At 43.2% G+C, this 13,407-nt stretch overlaps 1 protein-coding gene across 1 annotated transcript in view; it reads left to right on the forward strand.

The window, feature by feature from the left end:
* Positions 1 to 13,217, forward strand: part of SRPX2 (sushi repeat containing protein X-linked 2) — a 28,712-nt gene extending 15,495 nt beyond the window's left edge. Inside the window, 11 exon segments of the mRNA XM_017891286.1 lie at positions 3,500 to 3,691; positions 6,107 to 6,283; positions 6,587 to 6,713; positions 6,880 to 7,001; positions 8,099 to 8,278; positions 8,612 to 8,745; positions 11,169 to 11,183; positions 11,185 to 11,217; positions 11,220 to 11,240; positions 11,243 to 11,287; positions 12,730 to 13,217. Coding sequence (XP_017746775.1) covers positions 3,500 to 3,691; positions 6,107 to 6,283; positions 6,587 to 6,713; positions 6,880 to 7,001; positions 8,099 to 8,278; positions 8,612 to 8,745; positions 11,169 to 11,183; positions 11,185 to 11,217; positions 11,220 to 11,240; positions 11,243 to 11,287; positions 12,730 to 12,915 — 1,232 coding nt within the window. The 3' untranslated portion in view covers positions 12,916 to 13,217.
* Positions 13,218 to 13,407: the final 190 nt, after the last annotated feature.

A 13,407-nucleotide genomic window follows, 5' to 3' on the forward strand; every position in this document is an offset into this window, starting at 1 on the left:
ACTTCTGTGAAAATTGATGTTGATATTTTGATAGAAATTGCATTGAATCTGTAAATTACGTTGAGCAATATGGTCATTTTAACAATATTAATTCTTCTGATCCATGAACACGGGATATCTATTTTTTGTGTCCTCTTTAATTTCTTTCATCAATGTTTTATAATTTTCAGTGTATAGGTTTTCACTTCTTTGGTTAAGTTTATTTCTAGATTTCTTTGTAGCTATTGTAAATGGAATTGCCTTCTTGATTTCTTTTAACCACATCCTCGATCAGCTTCCCATGGGCATTCTTTGGGTACAGTTGCTCAGCCACTTATGAAATTTTAACCGTATTGTCACCTCTCCTGTATTTCATCTCATCCACATCAATGACATGAAAAGCATTGTCACATGCCTCACTTACTTCCACGTAGTGTATCCACCATTCCCCCTGCTCTACCAGTCTGGTGACCCTGCCCAAACAGGAAATTAGGTCAATCTGGAATTACTTGTTCCAGAGGGTTCCTGGAGATCACTACTTCTCTGTGTAACATATACGCCTTATGTTTAAATATTCTAGAACACTATGCTATCAGTGCTGTCAGTGTCACTAGGCTATAGTTCCCAGAGACTTCTTATTTGAAAACTGAGATTGTGTTTGCTCTTCTCCAGCCTTTCAACGTTTTTCTCTTTATGCTAGGATTTTTCTGGGTCAGAAAATTTGAACTTATTTACAATAGTTGGGGCGTCTTCTACTGTCTCAGCATTTAGCCTGACCTTTATATTTCCCTTTACCGTTCTTACTTATTCTACCCATTCCAATCTGATGTGTATTTTCCTTGACAGACTGTGGGAGAGATATAGAATGGGAGTGATTGTTGAGGTCTCAGCCTGCCAAATAAGATCTTTGTGATATGTGTTGTGGCCTTATAATCAACAGCTCTGCAACTGTAGTGCTTAAAAGACTTTCTGTAATTTGGAGATGGTGTCTCCAGATGGCAGCCATGTGTCACTGCCCCAGGCTCGAAAGTAATGCTGGTAGCCCCAAGAGTAGTGTTTACTGAAGAAAAGATTTCTCACTGTCATCTGTCTTCATTCTCCAGTTGCACTCAGAAAGAGGCTCTAGCCTTTCTTTGTTCCTTTGGTGTCTCATCTACTTTTTTTTTTCAAAGCTCCCCCTTTTTTTTTTGTCCCTTAGGATGTGGGAACTGAATGTCCCTTAGGATGTGGGAACTGAATCAACTCATATGGGGCTTCAGCCTTCCCAACCCTAGGCTAACAGACCCATGCCATGCTGTGTGTGTGCATCCTTGGGCAGGTGGCTCTCTGCTTGCTTATATGTGCCCCTTTAAACTCTGAACCCACTAAAGAGTCATTTATTTTGTATAGCCTGTGAGGCATCTTTATGATGCCTTTATGATTTAACAGCCATATAACCTTTTGTGCTCAGTACTGAACTGGGATTGGACTTTCATTCCAAAGAAGCCTTCTTTGATGTCACATTCCCTTCCTCTCTCTAGTTTACATTTTTGTATTAGCCTTTAAATTTTTATGTTAAACATACATACAGAAAAATTCACTCTCTTTGGTGTACAGTTCTGTGAGTTTTGACAAATGCATAGGGTCACATAACTCCCACCACAGTATGAGACAGTTCCATCACTTCAAACTCTTGCCCAGTGCTTCCCCTCTGATGTTATTCCCTACCTCTACCCCTAATCTCTGGCAAACACTGATCTGTACTCTGTCACTGTATTTTTGCCTATGTCCCTATATTTTTGTTATATAAATGGAATTCTACAGTATGTAGTTTTTTGAGTCTGGCTTCTTTCACTTCCCAAAATACATTTGAGATTGATTGATGTTGTTGCATTATGTATCAGCACTTCATTCTTTTGTATGAATACACCACAGTTAGTTCAGCCATTCACCCGTAGAAAGACATTTGAGGCTGGGCACAGAGGCTCATGCCTGTGATCCCGGCACTTTGGGAGGCCAAGGCAGGCAGATTAAGAAGTCAAGAGATCGAGACCATTCTAGCCAACAAGGTGAATCCCCATCTCTACTAAAAATACAAAAATTAAATACCAAAATTAGCTGAGCGTGGTGGCGCACGCCTGTAGTCCCAGCTACTGGGGAGGCTGAGGCAGGAGAATCAAGCTTGAACCTCGGAGGCGGAGGTTGCCGTGAGCCGAGATTGCACCACTGCAGGCGACAGAGGGAGACTCTGTCTTGAAAAAAAAAAAAAGACATTTGAGATTTGAGTTGTTTCCAGCTTTTGGCAATTATGAATAGAGCTACTTTTGACTCTCATGTACAGGATTTTATGTGGACACAGGTTTTTATTTCACTGGCATAAATACCTTTAAGTGGGATTGCAGAGTCATATGGTAAGTGTACCTTTCTTTATAAGAAGGTATCGTGTTACCTTTATAAGAAATAGCCAAAATATTTTCCAAAGTGGCTGTATTTCTGCATTTCCACCAGACATGTATGAGAATTCCAGTTTCTCTCATCTTCACAAACACTTGGTATTACCAGTTTTTTTTAAGGATACCCTCCCTGACGGATATATAGTATTTCATTATGATTTTAATTTGCATTTCCCAAATGATTAATGATGCTGAACATCTTTTTATGTGCTTATTTGCCATCAGTATATCCTCTTCAGTGCCATGTGTGTTTATATCTTTTGTCCATGTTCTAACTGGACTGTTTGCTTTTTCAATGTTTTGAGAGTTCTTTCTATATTTTAAATACTAGTCCCTTTTTATGGCTTTGTCTTTTCACAGAACAATTTTTAATTTTGACAAGGTCCAATTTATTAATTCATTAATTTATTACAATTTAATTTTTCTGGCCGGGCGCGGTGGCTCACGCCTGTAATCCCAGCACTTTGGGAGGCCGAGGCAGGCAGATCACGAGGTCAGGAGATCGAGACCATCCTGGTTAACACGGTGAAACCCCATCTCTACTAAAATACAAAAAATTAGCCAGGCATGGTGGCGGGCACCTGTAGTCCCAGATGCTCGGGAGGCTGAGGCAGGAGAATGGGGTGAACGCGGGAGGTGGAGCTTGCAGTGAGCCGAGATTGCACCACTGCACTCCAGCCTGGGCGAGAGCGAGACTCCGTCTCAAAAAAAAAAAAAAAAAAATTAATTTTTCTTTTATTAATTATGCTGTTGGTGTCATACCTAAGACCACTTTGCTTAGCCCTAAATCCCGGTGACTTTCTCCTGTTTTTTCAAGTCCATGATCCCGTTTGAGTTAATTTTTGTATAAGGTTGAGGTGGGGTTTTTTTTTGCATATGGAAGTGCAAGTGCTCCAGCACCATTTGTTCGAAGGCTGTCTTTCTTCCACTGAATTGTTTTTGCACTTTTGTCAAAAATAATTTCAACACACCTGTGTGGGTTTACTTCTGGGCTATTTTTTTTCATTGACCTACTTGTCTGTCTTTTCACCAACACCACACTGTCTTGATTACTGTACTTCTAGCTTGTCTTTCTTCTATTGCTACAGTCCCCCGATGGTGTTATACATTAAATATCCAGGATGGAGAAGCCACATGCTACTCACCGAGGGGAGGAAATTATCACAGCAGCCTGGGCACACGTTGTGAGCTCTCCTGTGACCGGGGCTTTCGACTGATTGGAAGAAGGTCCGTGCAATGCCTGCCAAGCCGTCGTTGGTCTGGAACTGCCTACTGCAGGCGTAAGTTGTGTGTGTGCATATGCTGATGCATGTATTCGAGAGAAGCCAGCCAGCCAGCTGCTGAGGGTATATGCCTGGAGGTGTTACTAATATGCCCTTCTCTCAGGTACAAATTGAGAATATTCCACAAGCCCCCCAGCAGGGCCTTTCCCCATCCTAACATTTGAGTTCAGTTTCTCTGGGTTACTGTCCAAGCAATATGAGCATTTAAGGAGCAACCATCTCTTCTGACTCGGGGAGCCCAGGAGTGCACAGCCAGAGCTAAGGCTTGGGCCTGAGGTCTGATGTGGACCTAGATGTTCTTCTGGAGCTCCTAAGGATGTGTGGTCTTAGACTCTTTTCCACTTGTGGTCAACTGCTGTACTTCCTGGCCTACAGCCTTAGAAGACCTTGGCAGTGAAGCTATGAAACATCTGCTATTCTTCATTTTCTTCTGAAAGTCAGAAGAAAAATCCCTAAGTCTAGAATGTGAAAACACTGATATATACATATTCCAAATCATTTCCCCCTTCAGCTTCCAAATCTCTACCTCTTACTCAAGTTCCACAGCCTTTTAGCAGCTGAGCTTTTCCTGTCCATATGTCCATGGCAGAACACCATTTGTAAGACACCCATGTATGCACAGCCCTGTATTGGTCACTTCCTGTATTACTCAATTCTTCAAATACTCCCAGGCTGCTTATAGATGAATGGGATAGAAACACAAATGTGTGCACATGAATGTCATGTAACTGGATGCAGAAGTGCTGAGCATTCATAAAGAAATGGGGCTAGTCAGAGAAGACGCTGTAGAGGAGAAGAGAAGCTTGATAGCCAGAAAGCAGGCAGTCACCACACCCCTCTCGGTGATTGGAATTAAATTGTTTCAGGACTTAGATCCCATCATTTTCAACATGAATTTGAATCGGTCTGACACAATTGAAAAATACAGGGCTGTAAAGTACAAGTGAACATAAAATCAATTAAAAGAATGGTGACATACATATTTCCAGGTGCCTACAATGAGTCAATTACTACATTTGAGCACTGAATTTAGCTTTGACTTTCCTCATAAGAGACAAAAGGGCAAATGCTTTGGATCTATCATATTTCCTGTCATATGATACTAAGCAAACACATTCATCTGAAGAGACAAATCTTTTCTCTTCGCGCTGATTTCAAGAAGGTCATTTTTGCATAGGTCTTTACAAAGGGACACTGGAAAACAGAAAATGCAATAATCTTTAAGTCTTGTTTGCCAGGAAACAGAATGAATATAGCTTATACAGATCTTTATTCAAAGCTTCAACAATTAAACTTAGTCAGGATTAGAAGTTAGACAACCTAAAGGAATATATGGCCTCCTTCTCTCAAGTATCAGGTATCTCCAAAAAGACTTTAGCAAGCATAGGCTCACAATTAATCCATGGTGACAGGCTCCACCTCTGCCACATGTGGTGTCCAAGGCACATGGATTCCTCTTTTACCAAATACCACACCTGGCCCTCCAGGCACTGCTCTGACTTGTATTCTTGCCCAGACAGAGAGTCAGCCCAAGTTGGCATGTAAGTGAGCCTCAGCTGAGCAGTGCCTAAGGGAGCCCCAAAATTATATGAGTATGCCTGGAGGAGAAAAGCAGCTTTGAACGTGCTCAAGGGCATCTAGCATTTGAGGAATAAGAGACAAAAATTCACAGTTGCTAAGGCCCTAAATGAGCCCAGAGGATATATGCATTGTCTCTTTTCATTTATACAACAATCCTATGAGGTATCCACAGTTCACTGAAGAAAACACTGAGACTCAAAGAGATGAGGCAACTTCTTAAAGTTACAGAGCTAGTAAGAAGTGGAACTGGGATGCAAACTCAGGTCTGACTTTTTTTTTTTTTTTTACTCTTGATAAGTTGTTTTACTTCCCCCTCTAAAATAGATTCTATTTGTTTAGAGAAGTTTTAAGTTCACAGCAAAATTGAATGAAAGATATAGATATTTCCCATTTATCCCCTGCACCCACACATGTACAGCCTCCCCTGTTGTCAACATCTCCCACCAGAGTGTTACACTTTTTACAGTTGAATGAGCATACATTAATATATCATTGTCACCTGAATTCCATAGTTTACATTAAGGCCCACTCTTGTTGCATATTCTATAGATTTTGGCAATGTACAATGTTAGGTCTGATTTTGAAGTCTATATGCTTGGACAAGTAATTTACTTTTTTGACACCCCTCTGCCCAAGGGTGCTGCTATACTTTACGAAAATACAAAGACAATTAGGGGAAAAGGCAGTTAGGCACAAAAATGTAAGGGCAGTTCAGGTAGGGTTTTTGTATTTTCTGCTGTCTCTGATACGTTTCTCCCTGTGCTAGATGCCCAGACATCACCTCCACATAGTTGCACAAGCCACTGAGCTTGCCACTTGGTTTTCTCTTAGAGATGAGATGCCACGCACTGCCATTCATCACTAGTGGCACTTACACCTGCACAAATGGAGTGCTTCTTGACTCTCGCTGTGACTATAGCTGTTCCAGTGGCTACCACCTGGAAGGTGATCGCAGCCGAATCTGCATGGAAGATGGGAGATGGAGTGGAGGCGAGCCTGTATGTGTAGGTAAATGCTGGTTGCTCCCAGTTGTCCTGGTGCAAAGAGCCACCTCAGCATTATATCGACAAGAGATGTGGAATTCTCACCACAGAAGGCATTCCTCTTAGCTATGAGGGTAGCACCCTGGGTATTTGCTGAACAAAATGATCTTCTCCCCTGGAGTTGGGCTTCCTTCCCCAGTTTCCCTGAGCACCTTGAACTTTTTACCTACCCAGTGTGTGGTGTGTGGTGTGTGGCACTGCTTCAATGGATTCCCTCCAGGGAAAGCAGGGGGCCCACGAGTCAGCACTTGATTTTTCACCTTGGTAGACATAGATCCCCCCAAGATCCGCTGTCCCCACTCACGTGAGAAGATGGCAGAGCCAGAGAAATTGACTGCTCGAGTATACTGGGACCCACCATTGGTGAAAGATTCTGCTGATGGTACCATCACCAGGTGAGCCTGAATAATGGATGCCGCTTATGCCTTCCCTCGGCTTCTCTCAGTCATTCAGGCTGGTCACACTGAAACTGCACAGGCTAAGGTGACAGTGGGGATGTGCCTCAGACTTCAATTCTAAGGGTTTCTTTCCTCAGTGTTTCTTTCACCCTGTCCCGTGCAGGGTGACACTTCGGGGCCCTGAGCCTGGCTCTCACTTTCCTGAAGGGGAGCACGTGATTCGTTACACTGCCTATGACCGAGCCTACAACCGGGCCAGCTGCAAGTTCATCGTGAAAGTACAAGGTCAGAAAGAATTCTTTAGTTTCCATATTGTTCATTAATCCTGCTCTACCCTGAGCCACCCCATGTCTCTCCTCTCTATGTCTGGAAAAGACACACCTCATTTATACTGGGGAGGGAGAAAAACAAGTTCACCAAACAGGCTTACTTAGGAAGCCAACATTACATGTGCATACACATGTTTCTGAAACCTTTACTCTCCAACAAGACTCTCATCAACAAGACTCTCGTTATCCTAAATCCAGATAAAATTCACAAGGATATTCTTTATCCGTTTCTTTTCTTAGACTTCAAAATGATCACATGTAATCTACCTTCATTCTATCATTCACCTCTGCTAAAATTAGTGGTATCGGCTGCCTGATTCTTCCTCTTTGCTTTGTGTTGTATTGTTTTGTTTTGCTTTTCTCATTATAAAGATAATTAACGCTTATTGTTGAACATTTGATAAATAAGGAAATATATAAAGGGGAAAAATGTATTACCCCATCATCCAGAGGCAACTGCTATTAGCTTTTTGGTATTTTCCTTCCAGTCTTTTTTCTATACATACTTAAAAAAATATATAGTTGAGATTATACTGTATATCCAATCATAAATCATCCTTTTCACTTTTCATTAACAAAGTAATTGTCTCATGTTATTTTAAAATTCTTCAGAAATATTTTTAATGACAGCATAATATTCTACTCTAAGAATATATCATAATTTGCTAAACCCTTCTCCTACCAATGAACATTTAAGATTCCTCCAACTTATTTCTGCTATTAAGAGGAATTCTGCAAGGTAGTCATCTTTACACAGCATGTCCATAAAGTCTGGAAACAGATATTATTTTCTTTTAAAGACTGTCAGTCTTTTGATGACAACATGTATATTCACCTGTGTTTCCAGACTTTACAAACCTTTGTCTGCATTTCAGATTTAATTCCTTAAGAAAGGAAAATTACAGCTCCATCCCCAGCCACTGGAAATATAGAAAAGCCATTTTTCTGATCATCCTAAGTCTTCTGGTCTAGAAAGCCCAGCATGGGCACCCTCTTAGCCTTTCCTTCTTATAAGGAACACCATAACTTCTAACTTGAGCTCCTCCCTGACAGTGAGACGCTGCCCAACTCTGAAACCTCCGCAGCATGGCTACCTCACCTGCACCTCAGCAGGGGACAACTATGGTGCCACCTGTGAATACCACTGTGATGGCGGTTATGATCGCCAGGGGACACCCTCCCGGGTCTGTCAATCCAGCCGCCAGTGGTCAGGTTCACCACCAATCTGTACTCGTGAGTGAAACAGGGGCAAGTGGATGTGGTGATCTGGGGAACTTTGGAGGATCTTCCTCATGGCACAGGGGTCCAATAACAATGTATATGATGTGGGAATGGGGGGTTCTGGGATGTGTCTAATTTAAAGACTAACATTCCCCCATAGACTACTGCTACCCCAAGAAGAAGGGTTTAAAATCTCCAAGTGTTCTTTTAGGATTTCCCCCAAGGGACAGGAGAAACAGCCAGAGAGAGGTAACCTGAAAGACTGGAACACCTCAAGATGTTAGGTTACCTAAGCTGGGATGGAGGAGAAGCCGTACTCTGACTGGTCACCTGCTTCTGCCCTAGCTATGAAGATTAACGTCAATGTCAACTCAGCTGCTGGTCTCCTGGATCAATTCTATGAGAAACAGCGACTCCTCATCATCTCAGCTCCTGATCCCTCCAACCGATATTATAAAATGCAGATCTCTATGCTACAGGTAAGGCCCACTCCCCTAATGAGGGCTTATCTCCTGTAAATTACCCCTTACCTTTTCCAAATCAGAGATGTTCTCTGCAGCACAAACCTTACCTACTTCCTGAAACTTTTTGTGGATAGCATTTGATCAGTTTTACCATAGACATATTTAGCACATTTTGAAACTGTTTTACTGAAAAGGCAATAAAGTCACTGGAGTGGTGGCTGTGACTTGCAGGGAGCTGGGTGAAAGATGGGAAGGGAGGGTGGCAAAGCACTCTGAAGAGACTTGCAAGACAGCTATGATCAAATGTAAATGCTGGGAATTAACTATGTTTATGTTTTCAAGGAATAAGAGCACTAACGAACACTTATGCAGTAAGTGCTACGTAGGTATCCATTACTGATCTATGGGTTTTACACATATTCATCCAATTCTCACAACAACCCTTTGGAGGTAGATACTATTGTTATCCCCATTAAATAGGTGAGGAAACTGATGCATAGAGATTAAGTCACTTGCCCAAGGTTACTAGCTAGTAAGTGGTGGAGCTGGGATTGAACACAGGGAGTCTGGCTGCAGAATCTGTGCTCTTAGCCACTACCAGTAGCAGAAAAGAAGGAAAAGTGTTATGATATCTCAAAGTAAAATGAGAGAGTTGCATGACAGTTTTTAACATAAGAGATACCTAGCCAAAGCCACGGGTAGGGAGAGGTCGATAGGACAGAATAAATATGATTATGGGGACTTATAAAAGAACAGGCTAGGTTACTGAAGATAATTCAGTATATGCTGACAAGACTGACAGAAGCAGCTCTGGGGAGCTGCAAGGGGCTGGATACCCATGTGGGAGAAAAAGCTACTTAGGAGGTTTCTAAAGGTTGAATCTTAGAAGTTGCCGAGTGAACATTCAGGGGCCCAGGATGGAAGTAGTACAAAAAAAAAAAAAAAAAAAAAAAAAAAAAGCTGGAGGGCTAGACCAAAAAGGTCTTATTCATCCAGAGACCCAAAAAAAAAAAAAAAAAAAAAAATAGGATGACCAAGGCAACAGTTCAGTTGGGAAGCAAGGGAGTAGACAAGAAAAGGGAACCTGTCAGAAGCATAGTTGGACCCTGAGGGTGAGGGATAGAAGGGAATTTCCCAAAGATGAAACAGACGGTGGGGTGCTGGGCAAGTATTCAAGGTCTCTTTAAAACCTCACCCTGTTAACTGGCTAGTAGGTAATCCTGCAAGGACAAGGCAGGACGGAGATCCGGGGTAGGACTGCAAAGCTGTGCTTGCCAGTGCGAGGAAGGTAACAAGGGGTAATGAAAAGAGCACTGGGGCACAGTTTTGGGGAAATCCTGGGAGACTGAGCGAAGGCCCTGGCCAGGTAGCCTATTGGGAAGAGCACATGCTTGGGGCAGGGGATCGTCCTCAGTTGAATGTTGGCTCAGCATGTTATTGTCACCACCTGGCTTGTGAGGGGTGTTGTGAGGATTAATCGTTACAAAATTAGTTTGTGTTTCAATAAACCCACAGCACATTTTCTAATCCAGTCTTCACAGGATACATTGTTGGGTTGATTCCAAGTCTTTGCTATTTGTGATAGTGCGCAATACATACGGTGCATGTGTCTATAGCGCCCATGATTTATAATCCTTTGGGTATTAACCCGTAAGTGTGGCACATTATACCCAACTGAATATATGCAGCCATAAAAAAAAGATGAGTTTGCGTCCTTGTGTGTAAGGAACATGGGATGCAGCTGGAAACCATCATTCTTAGCAAACTATCACAAGAAGAGAAAACAAAACACGCATGTTCTCACTCATAGGGTGGGAACTGAACAATGAGATCACTTGGACTCCGGGAAGGGGAACATCCACCTCGGGGCCTTATCATGGGGAGGGGGAGGGGGGGAGGGACTGCATTGGGAGTTATACCTGATATAAATGACGAATTGATGTGGTGCTGATGATGTTGATGGGTGCAGCACACCCAACATGGCACAAGTATACATATGTAACCAAACCTGCACGTTATGCACATGTACCCAGAAGCATTAAAGTATAATTAAAAAAAAAAATTAAAAAAAAAATAAACAACAGCCATTATCATATCACACTGCTATTCATTAAAACTTATGTAATTTAAAACCTATGCAAAGTTAAACAAATGATTATGTTCCTGCAATTTAGTCATTGAATTTCCTTTCCTCTACGCAACTGTTGTGTACACTGGTTTCAGTAGAATGAAGGAAGCACTGTTGGGGCAATACTTCAGAATGGACACAGGGAACAGGTATGTTGTAGACCCACCAGTGTGATTACGTGATCACTGGGGAGAAGGGGGCTCCCTTTCCCACACTGAAATGCTCATGTGGTCCAGGAGGATATCAGCCAAGTAGCCTTAGTTTGAAACACACAGCCTGTTTGTGTAAAATGTTCTTCTCTCCCTCCCAGCAATCCACCTTGGACTGGATTGCGGCATGTGACCATCATTGAACTGGTTGGGGACAGCCACCTCAGGAGGTGGGGGCGCCATCCGGGAGCAACAGCTGTCAGCCAACATCATCGAGGAGCCTCAGGCCCAGGTCTGGGAGACTGCCAAGTGGCAGTGTGGGGGAGGGTGGCTGGGGCCGGGGGTGAGAAACTTAGGCAGGACACTGGCAAAAGCGGACTATTGGGGAACCATCAGACACTCTCTCTCGGGGCACTTCTTGTGTTTGAATCTTATGGATGCTTAGAGTAAGGACCAGAGAATTCTTTTACTTTGGACAGAAATCAGAATCAAATGAGGGCTTTAAAATACAGATGACAGGCCACCTAAAACCACCTTAGGAATGCTGCCTCTTACAAAGGCACCTGAGGGGACTCTGAAGCACAGCCAGGGTCTGAGACAGTAAACCCCAAACTTGACTCAGATAAGCCCCGGGCTCTTGTTTTCTGACCTCATCTTCTTTGCCTTCAGTCTCCAAAAGGAGCAAAGGGCATCTTTTTTTTTTTTTTTTTTGAAATGGAGTTTTGCTTTTGTCGTCTAGGCTGGAATGCAATGGCACGATTTCAGCTCACTGCAACTTCCACCTCCCAGGTTCAAGCAATTCTCCTGCCTCAGCCTCCCGAGTAGCTGGGATTACAGGTGTGCGCCACCATGCCCAGCTAATTTTTGTATTTTTAGTAGAGACAGGTTTCCCCATATTGGCCAGGCTGGTCCCAGACTCCTGACCTCAGGTGTTCTGCCCACCTCGGCCTCCCAAACGGCTGGGATTACAGACATGAGCCGCCATGCCCATCACAAAAGGCATCTTTAAGCACTGAAATCTGAGTCATATCTATCAACTCCAGGGGAAGAGAATATTAGAGGTGACAGGTAATGGAAGAAGTGGGTCTTTCTCATTATCTATCCAGTATCACCCTTCTAATACCTTCACATATATTCAGGGCCAATAAAGCCATTACTGCTCTGTTGTAGAGCAGTGCCTCTAAACAATAGAGAAACTGTACCTGCCTCTAGAGCGCAGTCTCAGTGGGGACAGAAAGATTCAGTCCCAATTAGAGAAGAGACTAGAAAACACTCAGAGGGAGATTGCAGACTTGCAGCTACAGATGGAAGAGTTAACCAGAAGGTATTTATCAACCTAAGGACTGCCATGTATGATGTGCATACACAGCACAGTCTCTGCAGTGGGTGGCCCCTGGAGTCACCCTGTGCAGCCTGCACAGCAATATGTGATAGCCCTGCTTAAAAGGGCCTACAATGAAAGCACTGCCTGTTAATAACAAAGCTGTCGCAGCTGAGGTGAGGAAGGGACTGCTTAGCAGAACTAGATGCATAGAGGCAGCAAGAGTAGAGTCTGAACACAGAAAAACAAAGAGACTTGAGACAGGAAGTAGAGGGGATGGGGACCAGGGATGAGGTGGGGAAGGAATTAGTCCATGAGTGGAGGTGCAAAAAGTCAGAGGGTAGTAGAGCCTGGGGGGATAGGTGCCCAGACAAGGTCTCATACCTCCCTGGGCTGCTCTCTCTAGGCAATTTCAGCGCCTCACTCGCTCCTACTTCAATATGGTGTTGATTGACAAGCAGGGCATTGACCGAGACCGCTACATGGAACCTGTCACCCCTGAGGAAATCTTCACATTCATTGATGACTACCTACTGAGCAATCAGGAGTTGACCCAGCGCCGGGAGCAAAGGGACATATGCGAGTGAACTTGAGCCAGGGCATGGTTGAAGTCAACGGAAAAGCTCCTCTAGTTAGCTGAAACTGAGACCTAATAAAAGGAGGAAATGGTTTCCCACAGTTCTAGGGACAGGACTCTGAAGTGGGTGAGTTTGCCAAATCCTACAACGTTTCCAGGCATCCTTTTAGGGCTGTTTAATAGTTTCCCTAGAAGCTAGGTAGGGACTGAGGACAGGCCTTGGGCAGTGGGTTGGGGGTAGAAGTTCTTCCTTTCCTAACCCGGGCCCCTGCCCAGCTCTCCAACGTCTCAGAAAAGTAAATCCTAAATTCACTCACGAACTGGCTGTTTTAACTGGTTCCTCTACCCTGAGGTGACAGCAGAGGGCAGCATGAGCACAACAGAAACCAGCTTACACTTGAAGCAAGTGTAGCTAGATTTTCCTTATAGGATGAGGTAGCAGGGTACAAAACTTTTTTTTTTTTTTTTTTTTTTTTTTTTTTTTTTTTTTTTTTTTTTTTTT

This window comes from Rhinopithecus bieti, unplaced genomic scaffold (assembly GCF_001698545.2).
Source record: "Rhinopithecus bieti isolate Rb0 unplaced genomic scaffold, ASM169854v2 scaffold_21188, whole genome shotgun sequence".
Taxonomy (NCBI): domain Eukaryota; kingdom Metazoa; phylum Chordata; class Mammalia; order Primates; family Cercopithecidae; genus Rhinopithecus; species Rhinopithecus bieti.